The sequence below is a fragment of the Dendrobates tinctorius genome, unplaced genomic scaffold, assembly GCF_039654945.1.
Source record: "Dendrobates tinctorius isolate UK_male_01 unplaced genomic scaffold, ASM3965494v1 ptg000162l, whole genome shotgun sequence".
NCBI classification, from domain to species: domain Eukaryota; kingdom Metazoa; phylum Chordata; class Amphibia; order Anura; family Dendrobatidae; genus Dendrobates; species Dendrobates tinctorius.
In genome coordinates, this window is record NW_027361829.1 from 73,859,060 (window position 1) to 73,883,444 (window position 24,385).

Sequence of the window (24,385 nt, forward strand, 5' to 3'; positions counted from 1 at the left end):
CTGCTCGTACTGTAAAGAATTTGAGATTATGATTAAACATTCTTTCATCTAGATGTAAAGGATGCCCCCTGGTCCCATTTGCAAGTCTAAAGGCCCCGTCACACTAAGCGATCTCACTAGCGAGATCGCTGATTTTGTGGCACATCAGCGATCTCACCAGCGAGATCGCTGTGTGTAATGGGGATCAGCGGATCAACGACCCCTGCCGGTTATCGCTGATCGTGCTCGAGCAGCCTGTGCCGTTTTTCGATCGCTGGTCTCCCACTGCCCAGCGCGCATCGCTGCGTGTGGCAGCGAGAGACCAGCGATCAGCGACGCTGGACGCTGGTTGCTAATGTAAACGTCGGGTATCCAGGAGCCGCGGAAAACAGCAACTGAACAGCAAAACACAGAAGGGAACACCAGGGACACAATAACAGCGGTAGGCCCTGTCGACTGGGAATGGGGGAATCAACACCTCCTGCACTCACCTAAGGATGTGCCCTGATCTCCCTATTGTCTCTATGCAGGTTCTTTCACCCCGTTGCCAACCAGGATACCTAATCCCTCACTTGCCCTGCTCCTATCCCTAAGTGAGGAACTGGCAGGTGAGCACACTGGTCCCACAGCTGCAATAATCCAGCAAAAAGGAAAGGAAAGACAGACACAACAGGGAAATGGGGAACAAGAGTACAACACTTAGCTTTCTCTGCTGCAATGCACTGCACAGCAGAGTAAGGCACCAGATCTCAGCATTCAGCTGAAGCACCACTGCACCCGAAAGCTCCTGTCCCAAGCTCGGTTGGTCTCCACAAGGACCTGTATAACCAACAGTCAGCTGATGCATCAGGTGACCTTATAAAGATTGTGGGAGTGGTCAACACCCACATCAGCAGAACTAGCAGCAATGCAATTACACCAGCAGGCCAGAGGGGGGAAAAACTGACAGTAACCTCCGATGGCCTGAAAGCAAAAAAGTTTTAATATGCCACAGATCCAAAAATGGATAGTGACAGTAGTATTAAATTTTCTTCCTGTGTATTCATTATCTAGTACAGATTATTATCATATTTAAATAATTTCATTTTATTCTGTATGCCCTCGGCAAGATCATTAATAATGACTTTAAAAAGAAGAGGGCCAATACTGACCCCTGAGGGTTTCCTAGTGTTGATTGTGACCCAATCAGTCTGCTCTATTAATAACCACTCTTATCATTTTGTTAGGCGTCAGATTTCTGCATTTACTCCGCAGGGATCCAGACCCTCACATTCTGCAGTCTCCTGCTGTTTATCTACTGCAGAGGAGATTGTAGAGGAGATTGCCTTGCAGCAAATCTCTCCTGAGGCTAAATCCTTCTCTCCTCCTACTGATCATGCTCATGGGACGATCTCCCATTGGAGATCAGGAGTCATGTGCTCAGGACCCGCTCCAGATCTCATTGGTCCATCTCAGAGATCTGGAGGCTTGCGGAAGGTCCCGGCTGCTATAAAAGGTGCGCATGGCTGTTCCGCCATGCGCTAGTATAGACTTACTTGCTGCTGTGTGTATGAGGATGGATGTATGATTCTGGTGAATGACTCATTAAAAAACCCCTTCCCTCTGATATTACATATGTGGTTTGGGACTGAGTTAGAGCCAGCGCTCCTCTCCTACAACATCCACAGCTGCTAGCGTCTGACATTGCGCTTGCGCCTTAGCCTTGTCGTTTAGCGGCAGTGTCCAAGCCGCGCTGTAGTAGCAGCCCCTTTGCATCCGCAGTTGTGACGCTCCACACACGGTAGGTCTAGACGGACGTAGTGCCGCCGTCTTGGGCTACTCCTGTGACCTGATACCATGTGTGCGATTTTACTGAGTACTGTGACCTCAACAGGCTCAGTCTTTTGTGTTTGTAATTATTTGGCATCTCTGTGAATTAACTGAGATTGCTCTGTGCACCTGGGTGAAGTTTAACCCTGTGCGCATTTCCGCCATATTGCTCCTGCCACCACTTAGCAGCGGTTATATCACATACTGCACGGTGGACTCCGAGCGGCGAACGCACTTTATTATTATTTTTATTTAGTGCACTCCGCCGTTCCTAACATTATACTAGCGCCAGGGTCTGGCTAGTGATGGCACAACAGCAGCAACTGTTACAGTGTATTCTGCAGTTTGAGGGCCGGTTGGCCACTCTTGAGAGGGCTCTCTCAGCTGCACAATACACCGAAGCTGCTGTAAAGGCAATCACAGACGTGGTTTCCCGTATGTCCACGTCCTCCCTCGTGCCGACAGTTACCTGCCTCCCGTTGCCCGATAAATTTTCTGGTGATGGCGCCTCCTGTAGGGGTTTCATCAGCCAGTGCTCTATTCAGCTGGAGCTACTGGCTGCGCGATTCCCTATGGAGTGGGCCAAGGTGGGGTTCATTGTTTCCCTTCTGTCGGGCAAGGCGTTGGAGTGGGCTACGCCATTATGGGAGCGTGGTGACCCAGAGGTTCGAACTGCTGCTCAGTTTCTAACAGCTATTAAGCAGGTCTTTCTCAGTCCACGGGTCACGCACGACACCTCTTTTCAGCTTCTTGCTTTAACTCAGGGTTCTCTCTCGATTAGTCAGTATGCCGTCCGTTTTCGGACACTGGCTTCCGAGCTGGAGTGGTCCGATAAAGCCCTCATCCCTGTGTTTTGGAGAGGTTTGGCGGAGCATGTAAAAGATACTCTCTCTACCAGAGAGGTTCCTGCTAGTTTGGAAGAGCTGATTGCCATTTCCACCCGCATTGACCTCCGTTTTTCGGAGCGCGGTATGGAGCGTGCTCAATCCAAACGGAAGGTTACCTCGGCTCTCAATTTTTTTGAGCCTCTGGAACTACCCGAGCCAGAGGTTCCACCCCCAGAGCCTATGGAGGTGTCCCGCGCCATTCTCCAGGCGTGTCCAGCACAAGACCCCAGTTGCTGTTATATTTGTCAACACGCTGGTTCTCAGAACAACAGTGCCCCGCAACGGCCAAATTCTGTGCCACCGGGCAAGACCCTTGCTCCTCCCCGCCTTCGGCCAAAGGTTCTCACGTGGGCACACACGTCCAGGAAGGGTGGTCACTGTGACTATATGCAGACCACAAAACTCCTGGCAGGGTCTTACTGGTGGCCGCACAGGGCTCGGGATGTTAAAAACTATATTCGGGCCAGCGCCTTTTGTGCTTGGAATAGCCTCCTTAAACGAAGGGTGGAGACGCCTGCCGACACACGGTGGCGTTCCACTTTAACTTCTGCTCCTGTTGTCTCCCAAGGGTCCCTTCTCAAACCTGGCGATCTTGCCGCCCCTGATGCCTTCCATTTGTCCCAGGCCTCCCTGTCATCTACCGGGACATCAGACTTGCCTTCGGACGAGTCTGAGGCCTATATCTCTGATGGGCACAAGTTGGTGGATCAGAAGGCTCAGGGAGAAGGGGGCCCTAGGAGGGGGGGGGGAATGTTAGGCATTGGATTTCTGCATTTACTCCGCAGGGATCCAGACCCTCACATTCTGCAGTCTCCTGCTGTTTATCTACTGCAGAGGAGATTGCGGAGGAGATTGCCTTGCAGCAAATCTCTCCTAAGGCTAAGTCCTTCTGTCCTCCTACTGATCATGCTCATAGGACGATCTCCCATTGGAGATCAGGAGTAATGTGCTCAGGTCCCGCTCCAGATCCCATTGGTCCATCTCAGAGATGTGGAGGCTTGCGGAAGGTCCCGGCTGCTATTAAAGGCACGTATGGCTGTTCCGCCATGCGCTAGTATAGACTTACTTGCTGCTGTGTGTATGAGGACGGATGTATGATTCTGGTGAATGACTCATTAGTAAAACCCCTTCCCTCTGATATTACGTATGTGGTTAGGGACTGAGTTAGAGCCAGCGCTCCTCTGCTGCAACATCCACAGCTGCTAGCGTCCGACATTGCGCTTGCGCCTTAGCCTTGTCGTTTAGCGGCAGTGTCCACGCCGCGCTGCAGTAGCAGCCCCTTTGCATCCGCAGTTGCGACGCTCCGCACACGGTAGGTCTAGACGGACGTAGTGCCGCCGTCTTGGGCTACTCCTGTGACCTGATACTGTGTGTGCGATTTTACTGAGTGCTGTGACCTCAACAGGCTCAGTCTTTTGTGTTTGTAATTATTTGGCATCTCTGTGAATTAACTTTGATTGCTCTGCGCACCTGGGTGAAGTTTAACCCTGTGCGCATTTCCGCCATATTGCTCCTGCCACCACTTAGCAGCGGTTATATCACCTACTGCACGGTGGACGCCGAGCGGGGAACGCACTTTATTATTATTTTTATTTAGTGCGTTCCGCCATTCCTAACACATTTCTTATCACTGAACTAGTTGTTAATACAGTTACACATATTTCTGATATTGCATTGTTCTCATTTTATGAACCAAGCTTTCATGCGGCATCGTATCAAATGTCTTTAAAAATTCAGTCCTCTCGTACAGACCCTGTTATTTTGGAATTGTTTCATACTAGAAATAGTATTAGCAATACTAGAAATAGTATGTCTATCACAGTACTTAATTCCTGCAGTACTCAGGGGGTGTATGCTAAGTGATTTGTCTATTTAAGTGTTTTTGAGGTGGCGCCATTCTTGCTGGGTTATGCAATTGACAATTAGTGGAGAATTGATGGGATCCTAAATACAGTATATATTGTGATTATTTTGATATCACTATTGCCTAAGTGACCTCCAATTCATACATTTGATACTATCTCTCCTATTGTAAAATAAAAAATATAGTCAAAAAAATAAATGAACTTTCAAAACAAATCCCAAATAACTCAATTTTAAAATATGCACTGGTATTTACCAACCAAAGTCACAAAAGCAAATGCCTATACAGGATGCAACAGACCGCCTTAATAAAGTTGGCATCACAGGTGCAAAATCATGATGAAACAACTACTCTCAACCTAACAGTGTATCGAGAGGGTTATTGCCCAGATTTAGAATTGCATATAGAGGAGGCTTACAATAGGGCGCAAGTCACACACATGTGAAGCGCAGTGCCTAGCCAACAACCTATTACACATCCCTACTATTGGATTAGGCAGGCTGCTCAGCACTCTCAGTGCACCACAGAAGTACAGGCCCTTAGCCTATAAGGTCACCACTGATGGGCATGCCTGCACCCTGGAAAAAAATAAATAAAATGTGCAGAAAAATATATAATACTAGCTGAAGAGCCCGGCGCTGCCCGGGCTTAGTAACTAACTACGGTTAGTTATAACAAATTATATATATATATATATATATATAGCTGAGTGTATAGCCCCGCCCACTCCACATAGCCACATTCACTATAATATCCCACATCATCCTGTCAGCTAGAGTCACCGGACTACTACCCCTAATATCCTACATCATCCTGTCAGCCAGAGCCACCGGACTACTAATATCCCACATCATTCCGTCAAAGCCACCTGACTACTACCCCTAATATTCCACATCATCCTGTCAGCCAGAGGCACCGAACAACTACCGCTAATATCCCACATCATCCTGTTAGAGCCACCAGACTACTACCCCTAATATCCCACATCATCCCATCAGCCATAGCCACAGGACTACTACCCCTAATATCCCACGTCCTCTCATGAGCCAGAGCCACCGGACTACTACCCCTAATATCCCACATCATCCCATCAGCCAGAGCCACTGGACTACTGCTCCTAATATCCCACATTATCCTGTCAGAGCCAACATTGTCAGGATGGCACTGTTAAAATGATTAAAATGATACCTGGGTTGGAGAAATCCGTCTTGTGTTTTTTTTAAAATCTGTGTTTGAATTTTTAAGTTAATGAGATGCTTCATGCCAGACAAAGAGAAATCTGGGCTTCCCCTGCAGTTTGTGACAGAGGGTGGTCTGTGTTGGCACAGTAATAAATTGTGTAATTTCCAGCTTTACAGAAGGACAATAACACCATAGCATAGGCCTCAGTTACCACAACTGACTACAAGTACAACTGTTGCTTGTAGCAACCAATCACAGCTCAGTATCTTTTAAACAGCTGTGGTGAAATGAAAGATGCTTAGTGATTGGTTGGGGTTATGTGGAGTGAGCTTGGCTGATACACACACACACACACATGCTTAGTGATTGGTTGGGGCTATGTGGAGTGGGCGTGGCTGATACACACACATGCTGTTTGTCATAGCAACCAATCACAGCTCATCTTCTTTTACACAGCTCTGGTGAAATGAAAGATACTTTGTGATTGGTTGGTGATTTTACACACACACACACACACACACTCACATTCAGATTTATATATAGAGATAAATAAGAAGTATTGGTTAATATTTTTCTCTTTATATTTTTTTAGTAACTCACCACTACCCTCTTGCTTTAATTCTCTAAATGCTTTTTTTTTTATTTCTTCTCTTACTCTTCTATTTAGTCATAGTGATTTTCTCTTATTTCAAACTTTATTCCCATACGGGTATATATTGTGTTTGTTTTTTAATCACCATTTCCTAAGTGACTCCCATCCCATACATTTGATATTGTCTGGCCTATTGATTGAAATTATGTCTAGAAGTGCCCTTCCCGCTTGTTGGGTCCTGCACCAGTTGTGAGAGGTTATACTCTTTCATTATTAGCAAAAACCTTTGCTGGGACCTGCATGTTTCTGTTCCCCAGTTTATACCAGGGTACCGTAGTTGAAATCCCAATAATAATGACTTCTCCTTGATTAGCTGTCTCACATCTTTGCTTTATGAGGATATTTTCCGCTGCTTCCATTATACTTTCATTATACTGTATTTGGAGACTTATCACAAACCTCTATCAATGTTTTATTATTTTTTCTCTCTCCCTTTATCCCCAACCATAGGGACTGTATATTTTTATTTTTCTCACATGACACTATTGTCACGCAGTATGGGTTTTAGTGAAGATTTTGCATATAAGAGAACCCCTCACATTTTTGCATGGTTATTCCCTATAAATTAATAGCCCAGTCATAGCTCTCAACCAGCCATGTATCCATTATCCCCACCATATCATAATTTACATCCAACAAAATTAATTCTAATTTCTCCACTTTGCTGGTTAGGCTTCCCAACTGGCATGGATTCCCAGTCTCACAACGGGTGGTTCATGAAAAAAACAGATAAAGAGTGATGTTTGTCTGGAGGAGTAAACCATCATAAGTAAGGGGAGTATTTTGAACTGGTGCTTTATTGGTATAAAATACAATGCATTTCTATTCCAAACTCAGGAATCTTCTTCAGGCATAAAAACACATCTCTTTGATTCTAAATATGAACCATCTAATCTCTGGCATGTTTCACTGGCATTTTCCCCCTTCAGTGCAATGCAAGTTGTGCTGCACTTTTATCTTAATAAAGCACAAAGTTCTATATATTCACCTTGCTTATGTTGGTTTAATCCACTGAAGGAAAACTGTATGTTGGTGTTTTCTATTATAAACAATGTTGATGCTGTAATTTAGTTTAGCCACCAGAGGTCACCTTTGATTAACAGACAGAGAACTCTGGAAACAGTAAATGAGGATGGAGAGACTTTCCCGGGTTGATGAGAAGAAGGAGCCTGTTTGAGAGACTGAGAGGAATCCAGCGCCTGAAGTATTCTTGTTTGGACAGTGTGATTCAAAGACAGTGGCTCCTGTGAATAAACTGAGATGTGTGACTGTGTAGTTAGTTAGAGATAGCTAGATAGAAGTCGCAGCATATTCAAGGACACTCTTGTTACTAAGAATTGCATATGAACAAATAGAGACTGTGTGAATTTCTGTGTATCAAGATTCTGGCCTTGAAATATTACTGGAACTGATCGGGAACTCCATCTACAACTGTATCAGAAGATTTGGTGACCAGGAAAGCTGTTTTAATCCAGTGGCTGGATGTCTGTATAACAAGTTCAGTTGTTTACTCTTGAGTATATTCTGTGAAGGCGTACGCTCTGGGTGCTCACTAATAAGAAAGAGCACTGTGTACATGCTGTGCTGGTTTAAGTGATTTATTGGGTAGATATATATGCATATTTTAAGGGGAAACAGGGTACTCATGACCTAATGTAATTAAGACGGGAGGTAGGTGTAAGATTGTATACCTGAGAGAACTAGTCACAGTTGCAGTAGAACCCTGTATAAGGCACGTTACCAAATAAGGGAAGGAGTGGCATAGTCTTGGGGTAGTCTGATTCCTCTCCATGAATCTGGCACTTGGGATCTCTTGGGCTGCATAATTTGTTTAATGCGATCTGTGGCTGTTGTGGCCCATTTTTTGGGGAGGTAACATCCTGTTAATCTTTGCACCAGTTATAAAGAAAAATTGGTTTAATTTCATATTGTGCTCTGAGTCGTTCATAGCGGCACTGTATTCTAATCTCGAACAACTACCGACATACCGGCCGTTGCAAAACCACACTTGGGCGACCATTACAGTTTGTGTTGGCAGCACCTGTTTATCTACCGTAGAAACTATAGCCAAAAAAGAAGTTGTACCAGTTCTTTAGGAACCTGAAACTATCCTTCCTACACCAATTCCGGAGCCAGTTATTCACCTTCCTAATCTTCTACTGCCTCTCTGACGTGGCTCATAGTACAGGTGGTAATACAGAGAATACTACCTTTGAGGTCCTTGCTTTCGACTTATGGCCTAACTGAGATTTCCCTGGGGGGGGTAATGCAGATGATGAATAGGCGTCTTTAACATTTGCATAGAGGAGATTCAATATACTGCTGTCCCTTGTTGCACATTTAACATATTGATAGAACTTTGGAAGAGCCTTTGAGATCATGACTCTGTTAAAATCCCCAGAGATTAATGTTAACGAGTTTGGGTGCTTGGTCTGAAGGAGAGCCAACACCCCCAACAGCACTTCCCTAGCAGATGGAGGTATATACAGTACAGACCGAAAGTTTGGACACACCTTCTCATTCAAAGAGTTTTCTTTATTTTCATGACTATGAAAATTGTAGATTCACTCTGAAGACATCAAAACTATGAATTAACGCATGTGAAATTATATAATTAACAAAAAAGTGTGAAACAACTGATAATATGTCTTATATTCTAGGTTCTTCAAAGTAGCCACCTTTTGCTTTGATTACTGCTTTGCACACTCTTGGCATTCTCTTGATGAGCTCCAAGAGGTAGTCACAGGAAATGGTTTTCATGTCACAGGTGTGCCCTGTCAGGTTTAATAAGTGGGATTTCTTGCCTTATAAATGGGGTTGGGACAATCAGTTGTGTTGTGCAGAAGTCTGGCGGATACACAGCTGATTGTCCTACTGAATAGACTGTTAGAATTTGTATTATGGCAATAAAAAAGCAGCTAAGTAAAGAAAAAGGAGTGGCCATCATTACTTTAAGAAATGAAGGTCAGTCCGAAAAATTGGGAAAACTTTGAACGTGTCCCCAAGTGCAGTGGCAAAAACCATCAAGCGCTACAAAGAAACTGGCTCACATGAGGACCGCTTCAGGAAAGGAAGACCAAAAGTCACCTCTGCTGCGGAAGATAAGTTCATCCGAGTCACCAGCCTCAGAAATCACAGGTTAACAGGAGCTCAGTTTAGAGACCAGGTTAATGCCACACAGAGTTCTAGCAGCAGACACATCTCTACAACAACTGTTAAGAGGAGACTTTGTGCAGCAGGCCTTCATGGTAAAATAGCTGCTAGGAAACCAATGCTAAGGACAGGCAGCAAGCAGAAGAGACTTGTTTAGGCTAAAGAACACAAGGAATGGACATTAGACCAGTGGAAATCTGTGCTTTGGTCTGATGAGTCCAAATTTGAGATCTTTATTTCCAACCACCGTGTCTTTGTGCGATGCAGAAAAGGTGAACAGATGGACTCTACATGCCTGGTTCCCACCATGAAGCATGGAGGAGGAGGTGTGATGGTGTGGGGGTGCTTTGCTGGTGACACTGTTGGGGATTTATTCAAAATTGAAGGCATACTGAACCACCATGGCTACCACAGCATCTTGCAGCAGCATGCTATTCCATCCAGTTTGCATTTAGTTGGACCATCATTTATTTTTCAACAGGACAATGACCCCAAACACACCTCCAAGCTGTGTAAGGGCTATTTGACCAAGAAGGAGAGTGATGGGGTGCTACGCCAGATGACCTGGCCTCCACAGTCACCAGACCTGAACCCAATCGAGATGGTTTGGGGTGAGCTAGACTGCAGAGTGAAGGCAAAAGGGCCAACAAGTGCTAAGCATCTCTGGGAATTCTTTCAAGACTGTTGGAAGACCGTTTCTGGAGACTACCTCTTGAAGCTCATCAAGAGAATGCCAAGAGTGTGCAATGCAGTAATCAAAGCAAAAGGTGGCTACTTTGAAGAACCTAGAATATAAGACATATCGTCAGTTGTTTCACACTTTTTGCTAATTATATAATTCCACATGTGTTAATTCATAGTTTTGATGCCTTCAGAGTGAATCTATAATTTTCATAGTCATGAAAATAAAGAAAACTCTTTGAATGAGAAGGAGTGTCCAAACTTTTGGTCTGTACTGTACATGACTATTGCAATGCAAATGGAGAATTCTCTAGGTAGATAGTAAAGCCTAAGGCCAACTGCTACAAGTTCAATGTTTTGACAGCAGTGACTTTCCTTAACAGTTATGTGCCGCTGATTACACCATCTGTTATTAATGTATAGTATAACCCCCAACCCTTCTTCTTACCACAATTGGCTTTGTGTCTATCAGCCCGAACCATTTGAAACCCTGGAAATGAGACACTTGGATCAGGAATATCCCCATGTAACCAGGTTTCTGTAAAGCACATAAGACTGCATGCCTTGAACTCTGTCTGGGTTTTACACAGAGCTAGCAGTTCATCCGTCTTATCTCCCAAGCGAGCGCACATTGCCCATGATGATTGATGGTACTGATGGTTTAAACCTTCTTCTCCTGGACTTCAACTTTTTTCCTGCTCTGCAGCCTCTAAAAGGTCTCCACACTTCACGAGGAACCTGTGGTATGGCCACAGCTGGAGAGGGCTTCAACCTCCTCAGCTCAAGAAGTCGATCTCTTGAATACACTACGCGTTTAGTGACGGGCTTTGTGACTGCCAGCAGATCAGTGACCCTGTCCTTCGCTCCAGTTCTCACCATGACTGATTGTGTCCAATGTCCACCTCTGTACACAGATGGCTACTTCAGTAACCATCAAGGTAGAAGCTGTGTGTATTACGGAACTATAGCTGGCAGAAGCTGTATTAGATTCATGTCCAAGGGTACTAATAACTGCGCATCACATGTATCCATTTAGGAGTTGCATGTACCTGTGGGTGATGTATGCAGTAGTGTCAGATCCGGGTGCTGATCCAGAGCTGCATGTCCAAGGGCACCTTCCCACAATGGTCCGTCATGCAGGAACAGTGTAAAATGTCCGCAGTGCGATCAACTGGGTGCAATACATCCATAAATCCAAGGTTAAAGTTAGGGGTCCATCAAAGTTCCCAAGGTCCAAAAGTCCAAAGAAAGTCCAAAAGAAAGTCCAGCAGAAACAAACAAACCGAGTAGCTGCTGCTGCAATGGGCTGCCAGTAGCATGGCGCCAGTATTATCTCCTCTATCCCTCTGTCTTGCAAAGAGCAGACAGGCACGTCCACTCTCTCTGGAGTCTAGAGAAGAAACTCTGTCAACTCTGTCAACTTGTTGGAGTATGCCAGATATTTAAAAGTCTCTCTGGCATTCTTCCTTCTATCCCCCTTCTGTCACCCAGCTAGCTGCCTCTCTGTCCTGCAGCTCCACAATAGATACTCCCCCACATCTACCACAGTAAGCACTTGCTCACTGAGCAGCAAACTACTTTCCATGTTGTCAATGGATCTCAGTGTTCCAAATTCTTCATTTAGATCTATTATCTGAGCTTCAAAATTCTCAAAATCTAGCACAGCAGTATGCATCCCAAAAATTTATTCAAGGATTGCATGCAACATTAAGTACAATGAGTGAGATTGTTGATAATGGAGCACATTTTACTAATGGGGATAGGACAAAACAGGAATATAGACATGTGCATATAAACCGTGAATCACAAGTCACACATTTATTTATTTTACTCACTTATAGCGCATATCATTGCTTTACCCATTCAGGATTGCAATCTAAATTCTCTATTAGTTTGTCTTTGGAGTGTGGGGGGAAGCCAGAGAACCCAGAGGAAATCCAAGCAAACACAAGGAGAACATATAAACTCCGTTCAGATGTTGTCATTGGTGGCATTTGAACTTAGGACCCAAGCACCGCAAGGCCGCAGTACTAACTACTGAACCACTATGCTGCCCTAAAACAGTCCAAACATAGAAGAAAACTACTCACATGCTCATTCACCCAATTTTTCAGAAGCTTTTAAAGATACTTAGCCGCAGTATTGCTTGCAACTCTTTTTTTAATGTTGTCATGCAGATAAGATGAAATACAGTGGTAATGAGTCACAAAAGCTAAAATTCTAAAAGGGCCTAGCGTAGTCAACTAAAATGTGTTTATTGTAAACTGTTCGTTAACGAGTGTGTGCCAACCCAATACAGCTATTATATTCATTTTATTTTAACACAATGGTTATTACAAGTGATATTTCTTAATTTTCAGAAATGGATCAAATTTAAAAGAGATTTTGAAAACTTTAAAACGGCCTGCATACCATGGGAAATGAAGATCAAAGAGGTGGAAAGTATGTGACATTCTGCTCAAAATCACATTTTAGTCTTTATGTTCTCTTTATGACTATACAGTATATCAGGTATTTATATTTCTTACAAACAGTCTTGTTCCAGAGTTTATGGAGCATAAGCTGGCTATGTGAAGTCTTTTTGTAGTGTGTTCGGGGCAGAGGCTAAGCAGAACATTAATTGTTTTGAGGAATTTTGAGATTCGGAGAGGTTCTGCTCAATTTCACACTAACAACTCTTCTTAAAACTCCATGTTCACATAGCCATTGAACAGAGACTCCAAATTATTGAGAAGTTTTTGTTTTTAGAGAAAGTTTTGGAGAGTTTTTGCTTAGCTCTGCTCAAAAAATTATTTTGCAAATACCATTACAGCATCTTTTTTAGGTGCCTGACCTTGTTTTAAAAGTACTATATAAATAAAATAATAAATAATATAAAAAAAGAATGAGCATTTGAACTGCAATGTCAAAGGGACTTGCTGTGCATATGTTCAGCCAATCACTTCAGGTTTCCAAAGTCACAAAGCAGTTATAATAAGTGACCAGTCCATTCTTCAGGCAACTTCTGCTTGGAAAACACTGTTTATACGTACAAGTTTAAAAAAAAAAGTTGCCGGTGGCAATGCTGCTGTAAAAATGGCTACAAGATGTTAAAGAAGACACTGCAGGAAAATCACATATGGAGTTTTCCTGAAGCATTTTCATGCACAGAAACTCGATGGGTACACCGGCATCTAAAAGTCATTGTGTGAAACCTTAGGTTCCCAAATGCACATGTATTTAGCCTGTTCACAACACATGACTTATAGTTGCATTGTACAAGTATGTTGTGTTCCCAACTGTGATGAGGTCTCCGGCGCTGAGCCCGCATCTTTCCCTGCACATGACAACTGATTTAATCAGCTGTCATGTGCCTTTAACAGCCCCAGGTGCAGCAGAGTTTCACTCACGGCTGTTAACCAGTAACCAGTTAAATCCCGCAGTCAATTGCTGACAGAGGGATTTAACATGCGCCAGCCAGAAGTGTGTCACAAATCCCGCCCAACAGCACCCCTGCCACATGATTGGGGGGGTGTTGATGTGTTGTCATGACAAACGGGGGTTACACAGTGCCTGTAATTATGAAATTCCTATTCCATAGAAAATCAAGATTTATGCTACACATAGGGCTGAAGCTCTGCTACATGTAGCACAAGCGATCTCACGATCGCAGCTTCAAGTCTCCTAAGAGGATTATTCAATACAATAAAAAGTGAGGAAAAAAAAGTTTTTAAAAATCCAAAAAATTAAAAAAAACACAAAAAAGGTCAAATCACTCATAATGCCCCATTGAAAATAAAATAATTAAAAAAATACCAATATTTGGTATCGCTGTGTTCAGAAACATACGATCTATCAAAATATGAAGTAAATTAATCTGATCGGTAAATAGCATGACGAGAAAAAGAATCGAAACACCAGAATTACGTTTTCTTTGGTCACTGCAAGATTGCAGTAGAATGCAATAAGAGGTGATCAAAACATTGTATCCACCCCAAAATGGTATCAGTAAAAACATCAGCTCAAGACACAAAAAATAATCCCTCGCCCAGTCACACTGATGTTTGTGTGAGCCAGAATTCTGGTTTACTGTACAAGTCTCTGAAGCATCAGTACAAGGCTTGATAGGCTTACATTGTAAATGCAACTTCTGGCTCACGCACAAAGCACTGTGCCATTTAATGAGTCGGAATTGCAGTCACGCGGGTGAGAAAAGGACCGGAGCTGTGCTGGAAACATTCACAACATACACAACATTCCATGCACATTTACACAGGTTTAGGTAATAAAACATTTCATGAGAGTGCTTCTTTAATTTGAATAGAGACTGTGATTAATTTGCTTTCTTGTTTTTCTTCTTCTAAGGTCATTTTGGGTCTTCAGTTGCCTCCTACTTTATATTCCTGAGGTGGATGTATGGAGTAAATTTGGTGCTCTTCGGTCTTATATTTGGTCTTGTAGTAATTCCAGAGGTATGTAACTTTGCATAAGTATTTTCAAAAATAAATAAATATTTGCACTAATATGTAATAGTAAATTTTAGTAGACTAAAACTAGATTTGCAGTAAATAAAATTACCGTCATCTGCATTTTACTAGCGACAGCAAAAGAGACATTTTTATAGACAAAATTAGACTGATGCGAGGTTAACATGATGAGTGCCTGAAAATAAAATCTAAGGCTATGTTCACATGTTGTGTTTTTGCTGCATTTTTTTATGCAAATTTTCAGCTGCGTTTTACAGTACCAGCAAAGTCTTTGTGATTTCAGGAATCTCAAGCACACAGCTTGTTTTCTTTTCCTGACTGTTTTGTCAAAGAGCTGTGCTTTTGCAAAACGCAACATGTCACGAGTTTCAGTGTTTTTTCAGCGTTAATTTTTTGGGTGGTGGAAAAAACGCTGAAAAAAAGTGCAGGTATCAGGTTTTGCTGCGTTTACACTAAACTTGATCAGCATGTTCAAGACACAAATGTACCCTAACAAAAACACAGCAAAAACTAAGCAAACAACACAGTGAAAACTAAGCAAGCAATACAGCAAAACCTGCTTTTTGTAAGCAGCTGAAACTTTGCATAAAAAACACTGCAAAAACGCAACATGTGAACATAGACTAAGAGTCTTCTAATTTACGCATTTCTTTTCCTTAAGTAAGCCAGCATATTTGTAATAATGGTCTCCTATCATAGCTGTATTTGAGTACTGCTTCTGTAATTTAAAATTCAGTGCTAAAATTTAATGATGGTGACATTTTTGGTGTCGGCCAGATGGAAGCAGTTTTAACAGAGCTGCAAAGCGCTGCCCTATTCTGCATATAGTGCCTGGTATTGGGTACCAAACAGCAGTTCTTTTGATAGATTCTCCACTTTGCAGCTCCATTCAAGGTGTTTACATCCGGCTTCCGCAAGTCACAACTAATAGATGGGTCAACAATATGTTGTGCCCGACCCAGGCAACCCCTTTGGCTGGAGTCACACTAGCGAATAAATCGGACGAATGCAATGCGATAAAAAATCGCATTGCATTCGTCCCAATGTTATTCTATGGTGCAACTCCCATCATCCAATTTTTTTCGGAACGTTTCCTCTGACCGAGACAATCGCAGCATGCTGCGATTGTCACCGATTTTCGGATCGGACTCGCCAATGCAAGTCTATGGGTGCGATTAAAAATCGGATTACAAACGGACCACAAGTGTGACTTGCGATAAAATCAGAAGACTTCTCCAGGTCAACAGGAAAGAGCATCAGGCATTGGCATTGGATGTCAATTGGATGCTTAGATGCGAATAAAATCGGTTCATCGCCGGAAATTCAGATGACAGACGGATCCCTGGACAAGAAACCTTTGTGCAATTTCGTACTGTAAAAATCGGACCGATTTTTTAATCATTGTGTGTGACTCCAGCCTTTAAATCATTATTTTTTCTTTCATTGTATTTGTCAATGTCTCAATTTTTAAAACTGAGTATTATAAACTTTTCTATGACACCTGATAATAGAGAATATTTAAAAAAAAGATATTACCACGCAACGGTGGATTAAAATAATTTTACGGTTAAATAATTAAGCAACAAAATTAGACAATTTTATTGCACTGTTCTCACAATGAACTTGAAGCCCAATCCATGATTGCTCTTATATTAACAGATTTTAATGGGTTTACCATATGGCAGCATACCAAGAAAAACAGTGCCTAGAAATGAAGAAAATCATGCCATGGATTTCTCTGTTCTTTGGGACTTTGAGGTACAAAATACCGTAAACATATCGTTTTTATCTAACATATCAAAAGGTTATTCTTTTTTTCAGACACATGACACCGTGGGAGTGCTCCGCACACCCAAGTTCTAGTCTCTAAGGGCTCATACTCACTTGCGAGAGACTCGCACGATTCTCGTGCGAGTCTCTCGCATGAAAAGCTGGCACTGCTGCTGGCACTGGGACCGGAACGTGCAGCTACAGGTATTTCTATGCAGCCGCAGCTCCGGTCCTGAGTGCCGGCAGCAGTGCCAGGTTTTCATGCGAGAGACTCGCACGGGAATCGTGCCAGTCTCTCACAAGTGAGTATTAGCACTAATACCATTTATCAAGTATCTCCCACTCTAAAAAGACTTTGCCTGACTTTTAAAAAATATTTGAATAAAAACTACATGTTCCTTCTGAGCCTCGGCTCACAGATATCTTGCACTTTGATAGAATTCCCCCCACTTTGCCACATTAGTTTGGCAATTTCTTTCTCCCACATCCAATCCCAGCTACAAAAAAATATCTACTTATTTATTTTATCACTTAAACGAAAGACACATTTTTTTTTCTGGTTCTTTTATTGATTTTTTTTCATTGCCATTGGATTTAATACAACACCCTTTTCATTTTTTCGTCTTTAGCTCAATTTTTATTAATGGTCACACACATATATACTTTTTTCCCATACATACATATTTTTTATCACCACATATTTAAGCAAAATAATTAAAGGTGGTTTTCGATACATACTATAAAATTATTAAGAATTGAAAATAATTTCTTTTTTTAACTCTTTCCGCAGCAACTAAATAAGCAGTATTCAATCAATTAGTAATCTCTTTTCCCTCTGATGAGACGGTCCTCTGAATACAGGGACCATCTAAACACTCAGCTTTTTGGGGGATTCATGTTGGGATGAGTTATTTTCCATATCCTTTCTTTTTTCATTTTTTCTTATTTTTAACCTTTTTTCCTCATTTTCTTAAATGTATATCCTACAATTAAAAAAGATGTCTTACATGAGTTATATTATAATATATACTAACACACTTTGACGATTCTTTTACTTTTATTTATGCATATCACATGAAGAAGTCATTTGTACTTTGAAACGCATCAAATAAATCACCATTTCCTTTTATATCCTGGGATATATGTCTTATTAACTGTCAGCAAGCGCAAAAACCATCCACAAACCTCTCCTTCCAGCCTTTGGTAACTCTTGTGCTAGGGCATTCTACAGTCTGCCTGCTCTAAAGAACCCTTTCCTATTTGTTGAAACCGCTTTTCTTCCACCAGTAATGAGTGACCCCTTGTCCTTAGTATGGTCCTAGGAAGAAATAAGTCATGCTCCTGTCCATTGTACTGACCTCACATATATTTATACATATAAATGAGATCCCCTCTGAGGTGTCTTTTTCTAAGCTAAACAAGCCCAACTTTTTCAACCTCTCATCATATGAGAGGCTTTCCATCCCTTGTGATAATCTCGCGGGATTTTATATCTCTTTTTATGCACCCTAAAATCTTGTTTGCTTTTGCGGCTGCTACTTGACATTGAGTACTACTGCTCAGCTTACTTATAACCAGAATATCCAAGTCCTTCTCCTGTTCTGTAGTCTCAAGAATGGTCCCATCTGATGTATGTGCAGCAATAGGATTACTCCGTCATTGATGCATTACTCTACATTTATCTACATTATTCCACATTTGCCAAATGTTTGCCCATTCAGACATCTTATCCAGATCGTTTTGCATATTTGTACCATTAAGGCCAGATTTTATTATCCTACATAGTTTGGTGTCATCAGCAAAGACTGACAATTTACTCTCAATCCCATCCACAAGGTCATTATTAAAGAGGTTAAAAGAATCGGTCCTAGCACAGATCCCTGCGGACCCCACTCCTGACTACAGTAGTTTTTGGATTTTAAAACGGTCAGGATTATATAGCGCACCCCAAATTTTGAGGACAAAAATAGGAGGAAAACTTTTTTTTAATAAAATAGTGGTGCTTCTTAAAATCCATGCTGCTTCTATGGTTTCCTATGCAGTGGACTCTGGGAAAATGTCTGCCAGGGGCGGCGCATGCGGAGATGGAGATCTCGGCACCAAGATCTTGGGAGATGAGATCTCAGCTCTGAGATACATCAGCCATCCTTCCATCCTGTGGCACAACCCCTGTTACAAGAGAGTCTAAGAATATAAGATACTGCGGTCTGTCAATTACTGAGCTCTATTCCCTCAGTATCTGTGGATGAATGCCATCTGGGCCAGGAGATTTGACAATGTTTAATTTGCTCAGACATAGTCGTACTTCTTCTTGTGTTAAACTAATTATACCAGATGGTTAACTTTTATTTTTGCCTTGTTGAATGATCCCTGGAACAGTTAGTTCATTGGTGAACCCGGATAAAAACTGGCTGTTTAATATCTCAGCCTTTTCTTTGTCCTCTATTATTATCTTGTCATTATAGTCTTTTATGGGACTGATACCATCTTTTTTTCCTTTTTGGCATTGATGTGTTAATAATTTTTTGGGGATTTATTTTAATGTCATTGCCAATTTGTTTCTTTGTGGATAACGTTTCCAGCTTTATTTCTTTTTTACATTTCTTACTTAGATCTTTATACTCCTGAAATGCTATTTCTGTATTCTTGGCCTTCAGGATTTTGAATGCATTTTGTTTTTGTCTGATTAAACTTTGTAGTGTCTTATTCATCATTAAAGGTTTGTTTTCATTCCTGGACATTTTATTACTGGAGGGTATAAGTTTTTTACAAGATTCTTGTAGTATACCCTTAAGCACGCCCCATTTATGGTCAGTATCTCCAGCTGTGATCGGATGCTTCAGCTAATAGGATTACTGCTCCCGTCAGCCGACGCTTGCTGCCACTAATAACAGTGAGAGCAGGCAGCGGCTGATGGGAGCATTCATCACCCGGCGCCTGCGCTCTAAATAAATAAAAGAGAAGAAAAAACTGCGTGGGTTCCCCTGTATTTGTAATAACCTTTCAGGCAAAACTGACAGCTAGGGGCTGCACCCTCAGCTCTCAACTTTAGTACGGTTTGTTATCAAGAATAGAGGGGTCTCCACGCTGTTTTTTTAAATTATTTAAATAAATAATTTTAAAAAATGGTGTAGGTCCCCCCCATGTTTAACAACCAGTCTTGCTAATGCAGATAGCTGGGGACTGGTATTCTCAGGCTGGTAAGACACCTCTCCATTGGTTTTCAAAAATACAAGGGAACCCACGCCTTTCTTTAAAAAATTATTTATTTAGCACGCAGATGCTGGCTGGTGAATAGTCTCATCAGCTGCCACCTGCTCTCATTGTTATTAGCGGCAGTCCCATTTGCTGACACCAGTGACTGGAGGTAAACTTCTTACCTCCAATCACAGCTGAGGGTTCACGCTATCATTTGACAGCATGGGAACCGTGACTGTCTCACCTGTGGTAATAATTTTACCACCAATCAGAAGCAGTGTTTGCTGTGCTGTCATATACAGGACAGCGTGACAAACACCCAGTGTTTGGGGGGCCAAACTCGAACATTAACATGGACTTCCTGATGAAGTTTGGTGTCCGTGCTCGGGTTCGTCCATCTCTGCTCACGACTTGTAAATTGGTTCAGGTGCACGGATGTCAATTCTGATCTCACGTTGGCAAATAGAAAGAAACAAAAATAGATCCAGCTCCCTATAAAAATTAGCTACATTTTATTTAAATAAGCTAAAATAACATGGCACTAGGCTGGTTGATAATAGTGAGTATAAAAGAAATTGCAGTCAAAATGAGTCCTTTTTTCGCTTATACTGGCTCTTATAATGACACAGGTGTGAGATTTTGCTGATGTGAGAAACTTCATTTTCAGTTAGGAGGTAGGTACAGGTGAGGTCTGGAGATGTCCATCAGACAGCTCGGTGCTCATTTCTATACAAACTGGGATCGTTTTTCTTACAGAGGGGATGTAGGGACATTAGAAAACATGGTGAAAGGTTCCCTTTAAATGTGGCAACATTCCTTTGTGTTTTACTTTACAACCCAAAATAAAAAAGTAAAATATTATGAATTGTAGACGATAATGTCACATAGTGACAAGGGACTGTGGGCACCTACCCGATCCCTCGAACAAGCAGCACCCTAGGATATCCCTGTCCCACAGATTACCTTGGATGGTGAAGATGTCGGAGTCTTGTAGCTTGCTATGCTCCTATCTTAACCCTTATCTGTTCCCGACCCCACCCAGAAAAGTATGAGGCTGAAGTGTATTGGAAAACACTAACCAGACAGACAAGGGTTAACAGACATGGATAAAATAAAACTACAATCATACAAATGCACTGGCAAAACAACAGAGTGGGAAAGAGGGGAGGAAGAGGAGGTGCAACCAAATGGGAGATTATAAGAATAAACACACAAACCAATTCCATGCAGAAATCTCCTGAAAAACTCTCCAACTGCCTACTCCAAACACTGAACTTCTCCTTCAACACCTAACCAGGAAATAGAACAACTATCACTGGCAACTCTCAAGTGCTATTGGTGAGCATCTATACCAGAGGGGGGGAGTGACCAACACAGAACAGCTGAGTCAATTCAGGATGGAGAGCTCCAGGAGATAAACTAAACTGATAAAACCTTGCAATGACAGAGCAAGGAAAACCTCACTGTATAACAAGATAGTGAAGCAGTTCTAATCAGTGCAGGAGTTCGTGTAGCCAGATGCCACGATTTTCTGGCCTCTGTCTGTCCCAGTATCACCTGTGACAGATACAATATGACTTCCAATAGCTAAAAATTATTACAGATTAGTTTCTTTTTGTCTCTGACAAATGCAGCATAAAATAAAACCTTAAAAATGTTAAGTACTATTGTAAAGAAGCCATAAACGTTACTCTGAAATAATATTAGGAGTGTTGTGTGTGATCAGCTCTTCACATTTTATGTTACAGGGATATGCCAAATATTCTGTTTTGTTCTATGGTTTCTACAACAACCAACGCACAATCGGGTGGCTAAAGTTCAGACTCCCACTTTCCTATTTCATGGTTGGGGTTGGTGTCTTTGGATACAGCCTGATGGTAGTTATCAGAACGTAAGTAGTATGACTTGTCACAGGAGCTTTATTCATCTTTTGTGTATGTTTCTTGATATAATACATTCATATGTTTTATTGCCCAAAGCAATCATATCTACTAATACTCTTAGATTGTCAGGAGGCAGCATGGTGGCTCATGTTTAGCACCGTTATCTTGCAGAACTGGGGTCCTGGTTTCAAATTTGACTTTGAATATGTTGGTGCTTTCCATACAATAGAAATATAGAAAATAAATTATTTACCTGCTAAGCACTATGCAGAGAATTAACCACTAAGGCCTGGGTCCAGCTGAGCATTTCAACACTAACAGAAGTTTTAGGAAGGGTCTGCTATAGGGTACTGCATAGCTCTGACTGTAGGTTACACTAAGCTTTAGGATATGGATGCCTATTTCTTGGACATCTGCTTTCTTTGGCTTTTTTACTTTTCATGTGCTAAGACTAGTCAAAGCTGTATGGGGACAAAAGCACAAAACACCATCAGGATTAAATGAGTCATATTATGTGTGAACAAAGATGTGTGCTCCATGTTTGATTCTACATCAAAGGCAGGGACAAGACCTTTGATGTAAATATACATCAAAGGTCGTGAAGGGGTTAATATTTCATCATAGTTCACACTTTTACAGTGTGTGTCTGTGACAGAAGCAGCTTGCTGCTTTGCAAGTGGAAGTAAGTCCCTTCTAGGATACGGAGGTGGGGCGGGGGACATTAATTTTTACGTAGTTATAAGTATATGCCATTTTGTTTAGAGTTTTATGCTGAGTTCAGACGTAGAAGTAAAATTTACACTTTGTCAAATTGGGGATAAGATAGGTACCGCGTTCTCATTTGCATAGTCATCTCATTTGCATCATGGATGTGTGCAGTGGCATCCTGCTATTACATTTTCAGTTCTCTTCAGAATAGTGAACCAGAAAAGAGCATGCTTCACTTTTTTTATAAATGGACTAAAGCATTTGCAAATAGGCTAAGGCTATGTGCACACGTAGCGATTTTTAAGCGTTTTTGCAGCGATTTTCGGCGCGAAAATGCTTAAAAATCGTGTACAGAACGAACCCCATGCATTCCTATGGTATTCCGCACATGCTGTGCTAATGCTGCGCTTTTTTCCGCGGCGGAATCGCATCGCGGAAAAAATCGCAGCATGCTCATTCTTTTGTGCGGAATCGCAAAGAATTGCCGCGATTCCGCACCCATAGGAATGCATGAGAATCACTTACTTCCCGCATGTGGCTATGCCCACCATGCGGGAAGTTAAGCGTCTCATGTGCGGTTGGTACCCACGGTGTGGAGGAGAGGAGACTGTCCTCCAGGCCCTGGGTACCATCCCCCTGTAAAAAAAAGAATAAAAAATAAAAAAATCGGGGTATATTTACCTTCCGATGTCCCGCGCTGAATTCCCGGCCTAGCGTTCCCATTAATGCCTTGCGGCAAGGCCCTGTAATGACGTAGTCTCGCGTGACTCTAGCGGTCTCACGAGATGACTATAGCAACGCGAGACTACGTCATCACAGGTCTCGCAAGGCATTACTGGGAACGCTGAGGCCCGGGAATGCATCGCGGGACGCCGGAAGGTAAATATACCCCGATTTTTTTAGCATTTTTAACATTCTATCTTTTACTATTGATGCCGCATAGGCGGCCTCAATAGTAAAAACCTGGTCACACTTGTCAAACACTATGTTTGACGAGTGTGACCAACCTGTCAATCACTTTCCAAGCGATGCTTCAAATCGCTTGGAAAGTGCTTGAATATCGCAAGCCAAAATCGCGGCAAAATCGCGATCATAATCGCGGTAAAATCGCGGTGAAATCGTGCGGGAAAAAAACGCGCGATTTCTGGGAAGGAGTCCGGTTTTTAGTGAGCGTTTTAAAACGCTACATGTGCCCACAGCCTAACATTGCTCACTGTGATGTGCTGTCTGTTGCGCACATGGATGGCACGCTGACAAAAACACAACCATCTGAACAAAATTTGAGCAAATCAAAATCAAGTAGAGATGAGCAAATCAATTTGATGCAAATCAAATTTGTGTAGAATTATATGAAATTTGCTGGACCTTGCCACACCTGCAGCTATTCTAAACAATGCAGAAGAATTCATCAGCCAGAGAAGGCACAAGAGTAGGCAGGCTTTCAAACAAAGCCTTGTAGCTATCACATCATATAACACAGTCTCATGTAGCCTGTATAACAGCAGATGTAAGGAATGTGGTTCAGCAACCATTTTGGAGCAAATATGTTTTAGTGAGAGGATGTAACAGCCCACAGCTTATCAATAGAGATAGGAAGAAAATGCAAAAACCTCTGAATGTACTGTACAGATAGTGTGTGGCAAAACAGCAGTGAAGATCGGTTGCCATCTGTTTGCCCATAACCATAAACAGTTGTGTGAACAAGTGTTTGCCCCCTTCCTGATTTCCTATTCTTTTGCATGTTTGTCACACTTAAATGTTTCAGATCACCAAACATATTTAAATATTAGACAAAGATAACACAAGTAAACACAAAATGCCGTTTTAAATGAAGGTCTTTATTATTAAGGAAAAAAGAAATCTAAAACGTCAGGGTCTTTTGTGAATAAGTGATTGCCCCTAAACCTAATAACTGGTTGGGCCACCCTTAACAGCAACAACTGCAATCAAGCATCTGTGATAACTGGCAATGAGTCTTTTATAATGCTCTGGAGGAATTTTGGCCCACTCATCAGTGCAGAATTCTTGTAATTCAGCCACATTGGAGGCTTCCAAGCATGAACCGCCTTTTTAAGGTCATGCAACAGTATCTCAATCGGTGGCCACTTTGATATTACTAATGCTGTGTTTTCGTTAAAGATCTTGAAAGGGCT

The 24,385-nt window shown here is 42.0% G+C and overlaps 1 protein-coding gene across 1 annotated transcript in view; it reads left to right on the top strand.

Moving 5' to 3' along the window:
* LOC141052558 (transmembrane channel-like protein 2) overlaps positions 1-24,385 on the top strand; it is a 362,090-nt gene that overhangs the window by 147,482 nt on the left and 190,223 nt on the right. Inside the window, exons 6-9 of the mRNA XM_073549810.1 lie at positions 12,568-12,649; positions 14,552-14,658; positions 16,333-16,431; positions 21,390-21,532. Of these exons, the coding sequence (XP_073405911.1) occupies positions 12,568-12,649; positions 14,552-14,658; positions 16,333-16,431; positions 21,390-21,532 (431 nt within the window). The remainder of the gene's footprint in view (positions 1-12,567; positions 12,650-14,551; positions 14,659-16,332; positions 16,432-21,389; positions 21,533-24,385) is intronic.